The 19697-nt window shown below is 37.2% G+C and overlaps 1 protein-coding gene and 1 long non-coding RNA gene across 4 annotated transcripts in view; one reads left to right on the top strand and one right to left on the bottom strand.

Moving 5' to 3' along the window:
- med14 (mediator complex subunit 14) overlaps window positions 1–19697 on the top strand; it is a 96067-nt gene that overhangs the window by 64059 nt on the left and 12311 nt on the right. The window contains exons 24-30 of one of the 2 annotated variants that reach the window (XM_069889368.1): window positions 1883–2008; window positions 3023–3202; window positions 4375–4610; window positions 4932–5111; window positions 11270–11377; window positions 13641–13766; window positions 14472–15417. In XM_069889368.1, coding sequence (XP_069745469.1) covers window positions 1883–2008; window positions 3023–3202; window positions 4375–4610; window positions 4932–5111; window positions 11270–11377; window positions 13641–13766; window positions 14472–14507 — 992 coding nt within the window. In that variant the 3' untranslated portion in view covers window positions 14508–15417. Of the gene's footprint in view, window positions 1–1882; window positions 2009–3022; window positions 3203–4374; window positions 4611–4931; window positions 5112–11269; window positions 11378–13640; window positions 13767–14471; window positions 15418–19697 lie in introns of those variants that run through there. The other variant, XM_069889367.1, reaches the window with a different exon arrangement.
- LOC138738685 (uncharacterized) overlaps window positions 4346–19697 on the bottom strand; it is a 46495-nt gene continuing 31143 nt past the window's right edge. For both annotated transcript variants that reach the window (XR_011341676.1, XR_011341677.1), the window contains exon 2: window positions 4346–4583. This is a non-coding gene — a long non-coding RNA (uncharacterized lncRNA). The remainder of the gene's footprint in view (window positions 4584–19697) is intronic.

The raw sequence follows: 19697 nt of genomic DNA on the forward strand, positions 1-19697 counted from the left end.
AGGAGGCAAGATTTCAGAATTGAAGATTAGTTGGCTAACAGGAACAGATAAGGACAAATTGGAGGTGAACAAGTCTGCAGACACTGGAAAACAGCAGCAATAAATGAAATGCTGGAGGAGCTCAGAAGGTGAGGCAGCATTAATGGAAAGCAATAGATAGTCAACATTTTAGCCTGACCTGCTGAGTTCCTCCAATATTTTGTGTGTTGATAAGGCATAACTTAATCTTTGTGAGGAGATCATAAAGAAACTACAAAAGTATGGTTAAGTAAGACGGCAAAGTTCTGGCAAATGGTGTATAACAAGAAAAATGTGAAAAACTGTCAGAAAAATAGCACGTTAGATATGGGTTTCCTCGTGAATTTTTTGCAAAGTATGAGTGTGTAGATGCAGCTAATATTTGGGAAATATTGTTTAGCTCAGGGGTTCCCAACCTTTTTGCTCCTCCGTACCCCTTGGGGATTTTTATAGGTACCTGTGTACCCCTAAAAATTAAGGATAAAAAAAAAACACGACATTGTGTAATCTGACTGCAGATTACAACACCGTGTATTGTACAGCAGTGGTTATTCTCTCAGACCCAGTGTACCCCCTGAAAAGTGCAAATGTACCACGGGGGGTACATGTACCCCAGGTTGGGAACCCCTGGTTTAGCTGATCGGCAATTGGAATACAGAAGTATGGCTGTTATTCTTCAGTTTCACAGTTTTAGTCTCCTTAAGAAAGAATATTAAAGCATTGGAAATAGTTTAGAGAAGTTTTATTTGGCCATGGTTCTGTGGGGTTGTGAAATACTGGGCGGCTAATGTTTTACCTACCTTTATTTTAAAAAGTGAACTACAGGCCAATGAGCTTAGCATCAGTCATTGTTACAGAAGCCCTCCAGAATCATCTCCAAGAGAGAAAAATATATACAGAAAGTTAGGGGTGGGAGGGGGGGGTTGTTGGGGGTGGAAGAGAGAGGGTGAGGCATGAAAGAAAGAGTAAAAAAGTTCCTCCTTCATTCCCATCATTGCTTGATCACTCCCAGTTTCAGTCCTCACTCTGGATTTGAGAGGAAACCAGAATCCTAAAGGAAAGTGAGAGAAAGAAATACAAGGATAGATAAGAAAGTGAAGAGGGATTGCAAGTTATTTCTCACTTTCTCTGTGTTCCTCTTGCTCTTTTGGACCTTTCAGCTTGCCTCTACTTACAATTTTGAATCCCAGCTCTGCTCCACCATGGTGGCTCCCTCCAATGTTACAAAATTATAGAGTCACACATTGTGGAAACAGGCCCTTTGCCCCAATTTGCTTATGCCAACCAAAATATCGCAACCACCCTAGTGCCACCTGCCTGTGTTTGGCCCATATCCCTTTTAAATCATCCTATTCTGTATCTATCCTATATTTTTTAAACATTGCAATAGTACCTGCCTCAACGACCTCCTCTAGCAACTAATTCCATAAGCTGTGTAAAAATAGATAGATAGATAAATAGAAATGTGTTTTAAAAATTTAATTACCCTTTGGGTTGCTGTTAAATATTTCCCCCTCACCTTGAACCTATGTTCTCTGGTTACTGATTCTCCTACTCTGGGCAAAAGACTTTCTACATTCACCTGATCTTTTCCTCTCATAATTTTGTATATGGTGGGATTACTTTCTAAATTTGAGAAGCAATGCTTATAAGATCCCCTTTTTTTGAGAAGAGCATAAAACTTTTAACCTTCCATTTTGTGTGCAACATTTTCATTTGTTTAGGGTGTTGAGTTTTAGACATGTTAAACTTTTTAACATGCTTTAATTGATTGTTAATCTTGCTGTTTGATGAACACTTTGTAACTCCTTTAGACATTTGAATATAACAGCAGAAAACAAAATTAAATTTGTACTCTTTGCAGGAAATTTACATCCAGCAAACTCCCCAAGTGGTGCAATTCGAGCACCCTCACCAGCATCATTTGCACCCTCTCCATCTCCATCTTCTCTTGGAATTACAATGACACCAAACTTTACAAGTCCACATGGTGAGCTTTTCTAATTTGATTATTTTAAACATTTTTCCTATTTAAGAAATGGCACCGGAATGTTTCTTCCTTCGGAAAGGTAGATTAGTGATTATTGATGATCAGAGATATTGGAATACTTTAAAAGATGTCTATATTAGTTTTTAAACCTTTGAATATTTTATATACACACAATCTCACACACACACACACACACACACACACACACACACACACACACACACACACACACACACACACACACACACATTTATATATATAAAATGTACCGACACACACATACACCTGTGAAATTGGGCGTTATGCAATGTGGACATTGTGCAAACACCTTATTAAATACTTAGCAAAGCTTTATAGGATACTTACGGCCTCTTCTAGATCTCCCTGGTCCTTTCTTGATTTTTCCTGACAATCTTGTAATTCTCTAGAGCTCTTGTCAATTCCTATCTTAAATCTCTCAACATTCCATTTTCTACATCCCATCTATGCCATGGTTCTTTCACCTTACCATCATGCCCCAGTCGATCCTACTTGTGCAGAGTGCCATGCAAGTTCTCTGAACATTTGTCACATTTTTGCTGTACTTTTCCCCTGAGTCCATCTGCTCCCAATTTATGTTTCTAAGCTCTTGCTCAATAGCATCATATTTTCCCATATCCCAGTTAATGATGTGATATAAATTAAATGGTTATTGGCAGAATTGCAACTTTCTTGAAATTGAATCTTTTTTCGCTAAAATAAAATTCAAGAATTTTTCAGAGCCTTTAGCAAATTGTGCCATTTATTTTTAGATGCTGCAAATGATTAGACATTGTAGAATCTTTCAGTTCCGATGTATTCTGCATCATAAGTACATGGTTTTTCAATTTGAGAAATTTCCAAAAGCCTGCTTTGTGTTAATTGACATGGAAGTTATTGTGGGTAGGCATTAATGACTTCATTGGTTTCTTACAGGGAGTTGGTGAAAGAATAATGAGAGTTATAAAATGCTGATTCATTTATTCTTTTATTCAGGAACAATTGATCCAAGTTCACCTTATTCAATGATGTCACCCAGTCAGCGTTCTGGAAACTGGCCTGGATCTCCACAGTTACCTGGATCAACTTTGGCACGCATTCCTGGAATGTCTCCAGCAAATCCATCCTTGCACTCTCCAATCCCTGATGTATCTCACTCCCCAAGAGCTGGAACAAGCAAGTTCTAACATATACTATCTTATTTTCAAATGGTGTTCAGTTTTCTCAGGAAAAAAAGTAGAAAATTACTTCAACTAATTAATTGAATGGATAGAAATTTAATTTTCATATTATACATTTGGGAAAACAAATAGTTGTATACAGAGCATGAAAGTTGAAAGTCTGGATTTCAGAGCCTTTTTAAACCCATTTTGTGGTCAAAATCCAGATGGAATACTTTAGATATGTTTCTACTTCATTGCCGAAACAGATTGAAATCTTGCACAGCACTGCAGTGTAATGGTGAAAACAATGTAATTGTCAAAATTCCAATTAGATTTGTTGGAAAAATGATTCATTATGTCAGAGAACCTAATATAATTCTGAAAATAATAATGACCATCTCCAGGTCTTAAACCTACCTCTAATGCTTCAACTTTGGGATGAAATCCTTCTGAGGGGATTGTTTTGATTTAAGACTGGAAGAGCTGACACACACCTTTAATTCTACGTTCAACTCATAGTATAGATCCATTGGTGGATCTGCAATTTGAGTTCCCGTCAACTCTGTGATATTGAAAGAGATTAGGTCATTGCCAAGAAACAGTTGAAGTACAGGATAAAATCTGTGTCCATATTTTAAAAAAAAAAACACGAGATGATTATTAATCAAGATTAGAGCCCTGATGATGTAGTGTTTTGATGAGTGGACAAATCAGTAGATTTGGGCTTGATACTTAATGACTTCTAAACGACAGAAGCATAAATATGACATTTTTATGAGTTAGTGTGATGGAAACAAAGTATTTGAGAGATGTAGAATATTCTTCTAAATGTATTTGGACTTGCCAAAGATGACCAGAATCTCACAATTATAAAACTTAACACTGCCAAACTACAGTTAGACAGAAAAATATTCCTAGGTGAGCACAGGTAGGAGTGAATGTGTTTAATACTGTTACCATATTTCTTCTATGCCATCATCTTTTTTGTGTTCCTAACATGATTGAAATACTTTTAAGTTTGAACTGCATAAATTAAAGCAGATCTCATTTAACAGTAGGGTAATTGGAAGTGAGTGAGTTCAACTTGTGGTACATGTCAAATACTTTTGGGCCATTTTAATTAAAAAAAATACCATATTTGCATATGTAAGGTAAATGTAATTAATGTGTTGCTTTTTATTTTAGGTGCTCAGATCGTGCCAACCAATATGCCACCTCCTCGTACACTACCTCAGCGTTCATGGGCTGCATCAATACCCACCATCTTAACTCATAATGCCTTGCACATTCTCCTTTGTCCATCACCAACACCAGGTCTTGTCCCAGGATTGGCTGGAAGTTATCTTTGCTCCCCACTGGAACGATTCTTAGGATCAGTTATGATGAGGCGACATCTACAGAGGATCATACAACAGGAACCGGTAAGGGAAATGGTTATTTTCCAATGAAATCAACAAATGATGCAAATTTGAAGCTGATCCATCTGCTCTATTTTTTTTAAAAAGGAAAATTTCATGTTTCAAGATTTTTTACATTTCTATCAGTTAACTATTCTCACATTTCTAAATTTCCTTTTAATGTGCATAAAATGCTTGCTTGCTGCAAGCATTTTTTATCATACATTAGGAAAAATATAATTTTTACAAGTGTTATATTCAGAATAATGCAAATTCTACCATGTGCAGTAATCATTTGTTATTCAGATTTTTAAAAGCATAAAATGCATATTTGTTTTAATCTAGTTGCAGCTTATTAACTCCAATGAACCTGGTGTGATCATGTTTAAGACTGAAGCGCTGAAGTGCCGAGTAGCACTGAACCCACAGACTTATCAGACTTTGCAGTTCAAAGTAACACCTGAAACAGCAGACCCATGGATACAAGAAGAACTACAAGTTTTAGAAAAGTTCTTTGAAACTAGAGTAAGTTTTACACAATGGTACTTTTTTTGTTGTCTAATAATTCAGCACTGTATAAGTAGAAAATTCATAAATATTGAGAATTTATTATTTTTACTCCCATCGTTGTCTGTATTCTAAGCACTAACTCCCTTTGATTACTGTACAAAATAAACCAGGTTGTTTGCAACCATTGGGGTTACATGAATTTAAGATGAGCCTTGGACTCTTAAATTCATACCACAATGAAGAAAGTCAGTTTCCACCTCTGTAAACTTAGCCCTGCCACAACCCATCTACAAAGCCCTCATCCATGCTTTTTTTACCTCCGTTACTTTTCAGCTGGTCTTCCTCATTCCATTCTCTATGAATTTTACATCTAAATATCTGCTTCCATATATCCTAACTCTCTCCATCTCATTGATCACTCTCTCAGTTTTATGTCTCAGTTTTGTTTATTTGATTCCTCTATATTATTCTCCTCTAGTTTTGACCTCTTGTACACTGTTACTCCATTAATTTTCAGTGTTTCAAGAACATATAAATTTGAATTCCATCCTTGAACTCCATCCACTTCTTTTTCTCCTCTTCAAGACAAAATTTAAAACTTTTTGATCAAACATTTGGTCACTTGCCTAAATGTATCCCCAAATAGCAAAGCACAAATTGTTGTTTTGTAATGTTCTAATTCCAGATTTTATATGTAATTAATATTGGAAAAATTATGCATTGCCCAACCAAATCTTATAAATCATAAGTCAGACCAGAGGTTATCACATTTCCAAATGTAATCATGTATTACAGACGAGGCATCCTGTGTACCATTTAATAGTTTTGAAAAACTACCAGTCAAAATTATCGAGTAAAATCTGCATTACAGAATTGACAGCTTTGTGGTCAAGTTTGTGGATGATACAAAGATAGGTGGAGGGGCAGGTAATGTTGAGAAAGTATGTAGTCTGAAGAAGGATTTAGACTGGTTAGGAGATTGGGCAAGGTAATGGCAGATGGAATACAGTATAGAGAAGTTTATGACAAAGCCATAGATTGTTTTCTAAATGACAATGAGTTCAGGAATTAGAGGTACAGAAGGTCTTGAGAATCCTCGTGCAAGATTCCATAAAAGTTGACTTGCATGTAGTGTCAGTGATAAGGAAGGCAAATGCAATGCCAACATCCATTTCAAGAGAGAATATAATAACAGGGATGGAATGTTGAGGTTTTAGAAGACATTGATTAGACCGCACAGAGTATTGTGATCAATTTTAGGTGCCATATCTAAGGAAGAATGTGTTGGCATTGGAGAGGGTCCAAAGGAGGTTCATAAGAATCCCTAGAATTAAAGGATTATTATCATATGAGGAGTGTTTTCCTCTTTCTGCCTTCATACAGACAGCCTAAAAAGAGAGGCTCCAGATATATGGGCAGCTAGAAGGTGGTTACAGGAGGCTGAAGAAGAGTTACACGATTTCCTCAAGTCAGCAGATTGCATGGTGTCAAAGAACGATTACTAAGGCTGTCAAACTTCATCAAAACAGCTGTGGATGAGTTTATCCCCACCAATTCGTTCAGGGTTTTCCCCAACCAGAATCCCTGGATGAACAATGAAATCCGGAATCTGTTGAGAGCCAGATCACAGACATTTAGGTCCAGAGATCCAGATCAATATAGAAGAGAGCAGCAGTGACCTGCAGAAAGCTATCTCCCAGGTGAAGTGGAGATTCCAGATGAAAATGGAAACAAGGGACAGCTGTGGCAGAGCCTAAATGCCATAATCTGCGATAAAACCAAATCTGGTAAATTAGCAGATGGCAAAGCTTCACTCTCACAGGAACTCGATGCCTTTAATGCCCAATTTGCTGACAGTAACAATGAAGAACCACCTCTCCACAACCCCACATCCCCTGATGATCCCATCATGTTTGTATCTGAGGATGACGTACATGCTACCTTCAGGAGAGTGAATCTGAGGAAATCATCCAGCCCAGGGAGAGTATCTCGCCGAGTATTAAAAATGTAACAATGCATTTATGGGTATCTTCAATATCTCATTTCAGCAGGGCGTGGTACCCACCTGTTTCAAACAGGCGTCAATCATTACCGAAGAAGAGTGTCGTAACCTGCCTTAATGACTATCAACCAGTAGCACTTACATCAACAGTGATGAAGTGTTTTGAAAGGCTGATGTTGAAGTATATCAGCTCCTGTCTGAACGGTGACTTAGATACGTTTCAGTTTGCCTTCCGTAGCAACAGGAGCCATCTCACTGGCTCGACGCAAAGCCCTGGGACATCTGGACAGTCGAGTCACCTTGATTTGTCGTTCATACCATGCATTGCATAGTAAAAACATGATAGCGTTTCTCCATGGCCACGGAGCAGATTTACATAAATAGAAGTTAAAATATTAAAACATGTACAATAAAAGTCCATGGTATACTGTCCACATATGTTCTGGGATTCAGGAGCCTGATGGCTTGGGGGGAAAAGCTGTTTCCCAATCTAGACATAAGGGCCCAAGTGATAAGGTACCTCCTACCAGATGGCAGAAGGGAGAAAATTTTGAATTATGGATGTATGAAGTCCTTCACAATGTTTATTGCTTTCTGCATGCATCAACATTGTGTTGTAGATGTCTGTCATGGTAGGAAGAGAGCTCTCAATTATCTTTTCCACTGACTTCACTATTCTCTGAGGTGGTACAGCTTCCAAACCAGGTGATGATGCAATTTCTCAGAATGCTCTCAATACATCCTCTGTAGAATGTAGTGAGGATGGAGGGAGGGAGATGAACTTTCCTCAGCCTTCACTGTTAGGCTTTCTTGGATATGGAGCTGGTGTTAAGGGACCAGGTGAGATTTTCTGAAAAGTGCATACCAAGGAACTTGATAATTTTGATGACCTCAACGGTAGAGCTGTCAGTGGTTAGCGGAGAGTAATTCCCCCGGGCCCTTCTGAAGTCCACAACCATCTCTTTTGTTTTATTGATGTTCAGATACAGGTTATTGGCTCTACACTAGTCCGTTAGTGACAGCACCTCATCTCTGTATGCTAACTCAACATTCTTACTAATAAGGTCGACCAAGGTTGTGTTATGGTTTGAGCTGTGTTTTGCTGTACAGTCATGAGTGAGCAAAATGAACAGCAGTGGACTAAGCACACAGCCATTGGGGGCCCCCCATGCTGTGTGATGGTCTTGGAAGTGTGTTTCTAATCTGGACTGTCTGAGGTCTCCCCAACAGGAAGTCAAAAATCCAGTTGCAGAGGAGGTGTTTTGACCCAGCAGGCTCAACTTCCCTATCGGGTACTGAGGTATGATCTTATTGAATGCCAAACTAAAGTCGATAAACAGCATTCGAACATGCATGTCCTTATTTTCCAGGTGGGTGATAGCTAGATAGGAGGGTGGTGACGAAGGAATCATCTGTAGAGCTGTTGGATCTATATGTGAACTGCAGGTGGTCCAGTGACGGGGGCACTGCTTCTCGAAGCACTTCATGATGGTACACGTGAGTGCAACAGGGCGGTAGTCATTGAGGCAGGACACATGCAACTTCTTCAAGACAATGGTGGTGGCTTTGAAGCATGTTAGGAACCCGGTGATTCTCAGGGAGATGTTAAAGATATTAGTGAGAAAATTTGCCAGCTGAGCCGCACATCCCTTGAGCACTCTGCCGGGAATGTTATCCGGTCCAGCAGCTTTCCGTGGGTTGACCTTGCCTAATACTCCCTCACATCAGCCACTGTAAGACACAACACCTGGTCATTAAGAGGAGAGGTGGTCTTCTTTACTAGCACATCATTTTTTGCCTTAAACTGCGCATAGAAGTTGTTCAGTGCATCTAGGAGGGAGGCATCACCAGCACAGGCAGATGGTGTAGCTTTGTGGTTGGTGATATCTTGGATGCCCTTCCACATGCGTCACATGTCCTTGCTGTCCAGGAAGTGACTATGAATGCACTGGGCATGTGCATGCTTTGCTCTCTTGATGGCCTAGACAGCTTGGCTCTTGCAACAGCTAGAGCTACCTTGTCACCTGTTCTGAAGGCAGAGTCTCGGTTTCTCAGCCACACACGCACCTCTGCAGTGATCCATGGCTTCTGATTAGAGCGAGTAATGATGGTCTTGGGCACAATAATGTCATCAGTACACTTACTAATGTAGCTGGTCACCGATGTCATATACTCCTCCAGATTGATGCCGTCACCATCGGTTGCTGCTTTATTAAACATGCTCCAGTCAGTGCACTCAAAAGTAGTCTTGAAATGCATGAATGGCCCCCGCTGGACAGGTTTTAACCTGCAACAAAACTGGTCTGGAGCGTCTGACAAGCGATCTATATGCTGAGAAGAAAGATGCATTCATCAAGCAATTTGGCATTTACCATCATCATTCCCTCAAAATTGATCAGCAAACTCCAATACCTGGGACTCAACATTCCACTGTGTAATTTGATCATAGATGTCCTCACCTCCAGACCACAATCAGTGAGGATTGCAAAAACATCTCCACAACCTTCATCAGTACTGGAGGATTCTTAGCCCCCTGCTCCATGTGTGGCTCAGTACGACAATAACCCATCTACAAATTTGCCGATTATACCACAGTAGTGGGTTGTATAAAGAAAGGTAATGAGTCAGCATATAGAAGGGAGATGGAAAACTTGGCTACATGGTGCACCAACAACAACGTATTTAGTCATCAAAACTAAGGAGCTAATTGTTGACTTCAGGAAGGGAAAGCTAGAGGTATAGAATCCAGTGATCATGGGGGATCAGAGGCAGAGAGGGTAAGCAAATTTATGTTCTTGGGGGTCACTATCTCGGAGGTTCTTTCCTGGACCCAACACACTAATGGCATCGTGAAGAAAGCACGTCAGTGCCTCTACTTCCTCAAGAGTTTGTGGAGATTTGGTATGGCACGAGAAACCCTGGCAAATTTCTACAGATGTGTGGTGGAAAGTGTGCTGACTGACTGCATCACGGTGTGGTGTGGGGACACCAATAACCCTGAGCATAAAGCCCTCCGAAAGGTAGTGGACACAGCCCAGGACATTACAGGCAACACCTCCACTACTGAGAACGTCAATGGGGCTCACTGGTGTTGGAGAGCAGCACTAATCATCAAATATCCACACTACCCAGCACACGTTCTGTTCTCGCTTCTGCCATTAGGAAAGAGGTACAGGTGCCACAAGACTTGCACCACCAAGTTCAGGAACAGCTGCTATCCCTCCACCATCAGACTCCTTAACCAAAAACTCATTTAAGGACTCTTGTGCATTTTATTTTTTCTTAATATCTCTCTGTATTGGACAGTCAGTTTGTTTTCTGTGTAGATTTCTTTGTTTACATGTATATGCAATGTACTGATTTTTTTTTGCATGATCAATAAGTGGTCATTCTGCCTCACCCACAGAACAAGAATCTCAGGGTAGTATGCGATGTCATGTATGTACTCTGACAATAAATCAGAAATCTGATAGCTCTGGGATTGTACTCACTGGAGTTTAGAAGAGTGAGGGGGAATCTCATTGAAACCTGTTGAATACTGATGATATAGGAAATATGGTAGATAATTTGCACCTCACCAATTCTTACAATCAATGTGTTCACTAGATTGCGTCAGAAAAATGTTACCAAAATGCCATGGGATCTTTTAAAACCACTAGAAAGATTAAACTGAATTTTGGTTAATCTTTTAAAGAAAGCAACTTTGAATGGTACAACATTTCCTCCATACTACACCCTAGATTTTTGTAATCAAATTTCTTGAGGGTCATAAAATTTCACTTCTCTGAATCAAACATTGCTACAGGCTTGCATTAAACATCTGCTTTGTCTCTAATAGTCTGCTGTCATTGTTTAGGGAAGAGCACAAGGAGCTTTTATAACTCAGTTGACCATGTTGACATTTAATTTTAATTTTGAAAATGTGCTTTGGATCCTTGTTTGAAATTCACTTTTCATATGGAAAATAAGTTACTTTATCTATTCCTTGAAAAGGCTGATTACATAATTAGTGACAATAGTTGATTAAATTTCTATTTCTCCAAAAAACTCCTGAACTCTAAATGAAAATTCACACAATATGTACTCCCTACTCTTTTTGTTCTTGATCATATTTTCCACTTGTACCTTCAAACATATTGCCGTAATTGTTTATTATTTCTCCTTTGGTTAGGTTGCTGGCCCACCATTTAAAGCCAATACACTAAATGCCTTTGCCAAGCTCTTGGGAGCTCCCACCCACATCCTGAGGGATTGTGTACGCATCATGAAACTAGAACTGGTAAGTTACCTGTAAGAGTTTTAACAGCATCGTGAAATTCTGATATTAACACAACACCAAGTGTATTATTGCCTTTAATGCTTAATTGTAATGATTTTTCATTCCATGATTTAAAACTAATTATTGCCTGCAATTAATTAATTTAGTAATTTGATATTAAGACTGTGAATATGCACGTAATCTTTCTCACCCTGTTTGAAATTCTTCCTTGCATTACATTTTAACGTGCATGTAAAAGCAGTTTTTTTTCTGAGACTAAGTATTTAACATACTCAAGAAGGCAGTGAACATCAAAAAAGATCCCTATCACCCTTGGTCACAATCTCTTCTCACTGCTCCCTTCACATAGGAGAATGAATCCCATCCTGAATATCCAGATTCAAGAAGAGTTTTGTTTCCATCAGCTATCTTGTTCTTGAACCTTCCATACTCCTGTAACCATAAACTACTCCAGGATCACCAAAAGATCTGTTTATTTTCTTGAAACATTACATTTTTCTTTTACTTAGCCTTTACTGCAGCTGTGAATGTTTATATCTATCATTTTATATTTATTATCTCTTTCTAGCTCATGGTGCATTTTGGTCATTTAATTTGTACAGTTGGTGATGTATCTTGCAGACCTGTGTGGCTGCAACAAGTAAGAATTTTGATACATTTCTAAACTGTTCATGTGTATATTGCAATAAACTCCCAAACGTAAACATTTACTCAATGGGTGAACAGTTTTATTAATTGATTTAAGTGGTGTATTTGCTTATTTCCTTGCTTTCTCATTTGTAACATTGCTTGTTGGCTATTAAGCTAGAAATACATACTGGAGTACAAATTTGATACGTCATAAGCTCCTTTCACATTTGCATCCCACTAAGTTGGCTGTTCAGTGTCCTGGGATAGGAATGGGGGTTTGGCTTTTCACACTTGACACTCCAAACTGGAACTCCTAATTCACACTTGCAAGGAGCCATCCCTGGGATAGGACTGTTCTACCTTCTACTAATGATGTCATGATGCATTGAGTGATGGTGGACCTGCCCTAAATCCTGATCAATGTCTAAGAGCTTATATTTGAACAAAATTAATCATGCATAATTATAACACAATTAACCTTTATGTTCAGCACAGTATGAGCCCTTCAGCTCCTGTTATTGTTGTGCCGATCTATATAAAACTTTATAGGGGACCTTGTGAAAGTGCAAGCAATAGTGATAGCAGACAATTTTTAAATAGAGTGGGAAAGTTTGTAGCGCTATAGTGCTCAATTTATATAATATGGAAAAGTTGGTAGCGCTACCGTGAATAATCTGGGGGTGGGGAAGCCGATGACGGACCTGCCCTCCCAGAATGCCATGCAGCAGAGAAAAGGCTGTATGCCCGGCTACATTCATGGAGCATTTATTGAGGGGTTCTCTGCCGCATGGCATTCTGGGAAGTCAGATTCACCATTGCTTTTTAATTAGTCTTTATAAATTGCAGAGCCCACCTCACTGACAAAAGGCAAAAGAGGAAAAACCCAACACCCAACCCCAACCAACCAATTTTCCCCTGCAGCCGCTGCAACCATGTCTGCCTGTCCCGCATCGGACTTGTCAGCCACAAACGAGCCTGCAGCTGACGTGGACTTTTACCCCCTCCATAAATCTTCGTCCGCAAAGCCAAGCCAAAGAAAGATAAATTGTGCAATATAGCATTACCAATTTTCCCACTCTGTTTGAAAATTGTCCACTACTTCTATTTATTACTGTTTATTGCTATTTATTTCTCTCTCTCTCTCTCTCTCTCTTCCCCCCCCCCCCCCCCCCAACTGTGACTTTCCCATGACAAAGTTTAGACCATTTTAATCTTTTCTTCCTGCACTCACACTTGCCTGTTTGTAACACCGGCATCTACAGACGCCAGGGATTGTACAAGGAGTCAAGACCATCAATCCCCAGTGTGAGATGAAGTCATCTGACACTGGTGTTGAGCTGATTTTGCTTTCACACTTGCCACTTTATAGGCCAATTGGCGTTTGATTCCTGGGATCACTTGAAAGTGTAAAAGGGGCTTTAAACAGTATTGCCTTAACATTTGTACTATTCATTTAAGTTCATTTTTAAATGAAGCATACCAGCATTAATATTCGCCATTTGTTTTTTTTAATGTTTTTTCCTTTGGCAATAAAGTATTTTCTTGAAGTGGAAGAATGTATTGGACAATATATACTTTCCTTTCTCACCTTCATTTAGTGTTTTAATAAATCATGTTCTATTTTACTATGAAGTTTCCTGATCAAGCTACCCAGCTACGGTGGAATGTGCAGTTCTGCTTAACAATTCCTCCCAGTGCTCCTCCAATTGCTCCACCGGGAACACCTGCAGTGGTGCTAAAATCCAAGATGCTGTTCTTTGTAAGTAGAGCATCTTTTTAATTCCATGCAATCTGAAGTCACGTGATTGTAACTCAAATGTAAGATGTGTTGGATTTTGTCATAATGTAAATATCAAAATGGTATGTCCTGCATATTTCAAAAATAATACCATTAATGGCAGAGGGAGCTTCATGGTAAGTTGGTGTATCAATGACTAATTAAACTGGCCAGTGATGGATATTTTCTATTCCAGCTCTCAAATATGTATCTTCCTGGATGGATTGTGTTTTCTTTGCTCTTTTGTTGGTGATTCTTCCTTTTCATATTGTCTTTAACTGGCATGTAGCCCCAAACCTTTCAGCATACTTTTTCCATCCCAATGAATCAATGGCCATTTTTTATATTCAGGTGAATCTTGAGTTTATTCATATAAAGCCTTTCTATTTAAGGAAATATTGGAACCTTTATAAGATGTCTTCTATAAAGTATTTTTCACAAGCATCCAATCCTTTTCTCTTATTTGAGTATTTAAATCTAATTCCCATCTTAATCTTGATTTATGCACCCCAATTTTTGGGGCCTTAATTTGAAGTAAATTATACATTACTGAAATAAATTTATTTACAGTAGTGTTAGAAATCAGTAATTAGGGGGCGTAGCCATGCTGAGTGGCTGAGCGGATGTGTTTTTCCGAGCTTTCTGAGAAAAAGTGCTAAAAGATGACCAAAAAGTGTTTTCTAATAGAATTTTTGCTTGAAAAACTGTGTAAACAACAATTGAATAAGAAGTGTTGAAGATGACTGGAAGATCGCACACAAAAAAGCCAAGACCAATGACTAAAGAAGCTCCAGTTTCACCAGCTACCTCAACAGACAGTGCAGGGGGAGCTGCCTCTACTTCTCAACAAATACGAGCGATGGAAAGGCTTTGCAAGAATTTGAAGGACTGGGACATCGTTTCACGGATGTGGAAAATGCTATGAAAGATCTCATCACTTCAGTGAAAGATACGGGTGAAGTAATAAACGATCTATCCAAAAGATTGGATGCCGTTGAGAGAGATCTCTGTAAACATGATAAATAGATTGAAGACCTGAAAAATACAAGCTGAACAATGGACAATAGACAAGCAACTTCTTTTAGATAAAATTGATCACATGGAAAACTTCAGTTGGAGAAACAATGTGAAAACAGTTGGCCTGAGAGAAGATATAGAAGGCAGAGATGCTGTGAAATTTTTTGAGATTTGGATTCCTCAAGTTCTTCACTAATGAACTCCATGATTATGTCCACATTGAACGTGCTCACCGAACGCTTGGACCAAAGAGAATGGGTAAAACCAGCCTTCGACCAGTTTTGATAAGGCTTCTAAGCTTCAACGACAGAGAGACAATCTTAAGAGTTGCATTTGAACATTCATAAAATACCTGTTCTCCAATAAAGTGGGACAATACAGAGATTTGGTTTTTTTCAGGACTTCAATAATGGGGTAATCCAAAAGAGGAGAGTTCAACGTGGTCAAGAGGCAACTCCATGAAAAGAACTTCAAATATGAAATGTTGTACCCAGCAATTTTGAGAGTGGAAATCTCAGAAGGAAATAGAAGATTCTTTAAAATGAAAGAAGTGAAAAACTGCAAAACTAATGTAAATAAGTTATTTTATGGACCTAGTAAAGTTTTTTTTTGTGAAGGTCATTTTAATTATATTAAGAAATGTCAAAGTTTAATCCTATCTACGGCTCTCGGGGAGCTCAGAAAGTGGAAAGAAGGTATTGAAGGTAACAGCACGGTTCAAATTCTGGCTTAAGGGGGGTAATGGCATCAGCAGGGGAGTTTAGTTTAAAAGATGGTGCTTTAGGGTGGGGTTCCTCTTCTTCATCCCTGGAGGTTTCAGTGGGCTTTTTTTCCCGGACCTCATGGACTTGCTGTCTAAGTCACTGTCAGAGCGGAGGTTGCACAATTTTTAATGAGAGGGCACAGATCATGAAACTGTTCACATATTTATTTATTTGCACAGAATTTACAGAACACTACTATGGATAAGACCTTGAAATTTATAAGTTTTAATGTTAATGGTCAAAAAGAAAAGAATTACGTACATATTTTTAAAAAAAAACTTCTTCCTTTCAACCAATATCTCTATTAAACACAGATTATAAAATAATAGAGATAATAAATAATAAAAGCAGTGGTGAACAGGTTAGGACCGAATTTATCTAAATTAATACATACAGATCAAGAGGGATTTGTTAAAGACAGACAAGTGTCAAATAATCTGGCGAGATTGTTTAACGTAATACATTTAGCCCAATCAAGACAGGATCCTAATATAGTAGTATCATTAGACCAGAAAAAGCATTCAATAGACTTGAGTGACCGTTTCTATTTAAAACATTGGAAAAATTGGGTATAGGACAGGGATTTATAAACTGATTTAGGGCATTAAAAAACACAAGTAAAAATAATAACTAACTGCCAAATATCAGAAATGTTCCCATTAAGCCGATCAAGTAGTCAAGGCTACCCTTTCCCCAGTTCTATTTGTTATGGTGATAGAGCCACTAGCAGAAATAATCAGAAGTAATCCTGAAATTAAAGGCTTCAAGGTCGGTCACGGTCAACACAAAATAAAATTGTTTGCCGATGATATATTAATGTACATATCTGAACCCAGGAGATTGCTGGAAAAATTGTACAAAACTTAAAGTATTGAAGAATATCAGGGTATGCAATAAATATGGATAAAAGTGAAATTCTACCTTTAACAAATCATGATTATGAATGATATAAAGTAAGCAGTATTCTCAAATGGGAAAATGAACAAATCAAATATCTGGGAATTACGCTTGATAACAATTTGAACTACTCTCCCCTGCTGGTGAAAATAGAACAAGACCTACAAAAATGGAAGGACCTGCCCCTAACGTTAATAGGGAGAGTTAATTATATCAAAATGAAGAAAATGCCAAAAATTCAATATTTGTTCCAGTCGATACCAAAAGAGATTTTTACATCAATAAATAATTTAGTAAGACAACTCCTATGGAATAATAAAGTACCAAGAATAGCATTAGAAAATTTGACATGGGATCATAAACTAGGGGGACTGCGACTCCCAGATTTAAAAAAATATTACTTAGCTGCACAATTAAGATTTTTGGCATCTTTCTTTGATACAAACCCACCAAATGGGTGCATATGGGATTACAAGGAATGGATAAAACAGTGATTAAAAAATTTATTTATAAATGGAATTTAAAATTAATTAGGAAAAAGACTTCAAACCATATATTCATATGGTAAAAATTTGACAGGATATTAACGATAATGTAGGAAGTAAAACTAGAATTTCGTTATGATCACCATTATGTAATAACTCAATGCTACCTATGATAATGGGAAATAGGATTCTAAATATATGGCTACAAAAGGGGATCGCCCATATCGCAGACTACTACAAAGACGGTGTCTTAATGTCATTTGAACAAATGAAGAAAACCTATGGAATTCCAAATGGTACTTTCCTTTGTTATCTGCAATTAAGGGCTTTTCCAAGAGAAATTTGGGGAAATGACAAGACTCCTCTGTGAGTAAGTGAATTGGAACATACATTATGGTTGGGTAATATACCCAAATTTATTACCCAAATACACTATGCCCTACAAATGAAGGGGAAAAAGCCTGGACTACATAGATCAAGAGAAAGATGGGAAGAAGATCTAGCAGGAAATATAGCAGAACAATCTTGGTCTGAATGGTACAAAGATGGGTTAATCTTGTTTATTAATGCTTGATGCAATATAACTTTTTGCATGAATTATATTTGACACCACAAAGACAACAGAAATCAATACCAGAAATATCAGATAGATGCTTTCGATGAGAAATAGAGGAAAGAACATTTTTCCTCTCTGTATGGTCACGTACAAAAGGTCATTCTTTCTGGCAAGAAATATCAGAAGTCTTAACAAGGATTACCAGAGTTAACTTTCCAGGTAACCCAGAACTATATTTACTGAGAAATATTACAGATATTAGTAATAACTTCACAGAGATTCAAATATATTTTATTAAGATTGCATTGGCGGTAGCCAAGAAATGTGTCGCAGTTACATGGAAGTCAGATACACCAATTTCTCTGGCACGATGGATATCAGAAGTGGACAGATGTATACCTATGGAAAAGATTACACATAATATAAGAAATAAATATGATACTTTCCTCAAGATCTGGCAACCATATTTGAATTAGGTTGGTGCACAAGTACAATAATGCTGCTGTAAACTCATGGTCTTCCCTCGATTTTATATTTTTTTAAATAGAAAGTAGATTGTAAGATCCGACGGTGGACAGAAAGACACAATATTTATCTGTTTTTTTATGTTAAAGGGAAGGGGGTATTGGGGGATAGAATGTTTATTGTTTGAAAATTTTGTTTTATTTGACTTAAGTATGGTTAAATTAATATGTTTAAATAGCATTTGTTATATTAACAGATATTCATGAAAAATTTGTATTTTAAGAAAAGCTTGTATTTTACGTGTAAGCTGAAAGCAGACTATTTTATGTCAAAGATGTATATGTGATGTATGTTTGAAAACAAAAAATAAAATATATATTTAAAAAAATTAGTAACTCTAATTCACTTTGATTAGGTAACTTCAAATTAGAACCTATTTTTCCAGATTTAAAAAAAATTAACTTGGGAATAATAAAATAAAGTATTATTGGTACATTAAATTTTTCCCTCATTCTTTCAAAGGTTATATATCTCCCATCCTCAAAACAATCTTCAATCCTCTTAATACCCTTCGTTCTCCAAATCCTCAAGAATTGGTTATCCATTGAAAAAGGATAGTCTATTTTGACAAAAAGGCGTTTTCCTAGATATTAAACCTTTCATACCAATTTTGTTTTCAATATTATTCCACAACTCAATCAAGTGTTTCAAAATAAATGATTCCTTACTTCCAAATAACAGCTTAGAATTCCATTTATAAATAAAATCTTGGGGATCCATATCCCCTATTGCATCAAATTCAACAGAAGCCCAAGCTGGAAAAAGCTAAGTTAAACAATACATTTATAAATCTCAATTGAGCTGCTTTATAATAATTCTTAAAATGAGGAAGACGCAAAACCCCTAAGTCATATTTCCAAGTCAATTTTTTCCTAAGAGACCCGAGAGAACCCTTTTTATCTTTGCATAAAAATTTCCTACTGCCATTTTTCTTAAATCAGCAACAATTCTATTAAGCAAAGGTAAATAATTCAATTTATATAATTTTTTTAAAATCATTATCAATTCTAATACCTAAATATTTGATACCTATATCCGGCCACCTAAATTTGTAACTATTTTGCAATCTGTTTAAACTCAAGGCATAAACTCACTTTATTCCCAATTAACTTTATAACCAGAGAATTCCCCATATTCTTTCAATCTAATCTGTAATTGTAATAAAGAATTTTTAGGATCAGTTAAATAAACCAAAACATCAGCAAATAAATTAATTTTATATTCTTGATTCACTTTAATTCCCTTAATCTTAGAATCCTGTCTGATAAGATCAGCTAAACGTTCAATTGCTAAAATAAATAAAGCCAAGGACAAAGAACAACCTTGTCGACTTGACCTAGCATTAGTAATAACTTTTGCCAAAGGGTTTTTATATAAAGCTTTAACCCAATTTATAAATGTAGAACCAATACCAAACTTCTCCAATACTTTAAATAAAAAAATTCCATTCCAACCGATTGAAAGCCTTTTCCGGATCCAAAGTTACTTTTCTGAATTTAATTAATTAAGTTAATTAATATTGCAATATTGTCCGTGGAATACAGTTTTTAAATAAAATGTGCTTGATCCATATGAATTAAATCAGGCAGATATTTAGATAATCTATTTGTTATCAATTTTGCAATAATTTTATAATATATGTTCAATAAAGATATTGGACGATAAGATG

The sequence above is a fragment of the Narcine bancroftii genome, chromosome 7 (assembly GCF_036971445.1).
Source record: "Narcine bancroftii isolate sNarBan1 chromosome 7, sNarBan1.hap1, whole genome shotgun sequence".
NCBI lineage: Eukaryota > Metazoa > Chordata > Chondrichthyes > Torpediniformes > Narcinidae > Narcine > Narcine bancroftii.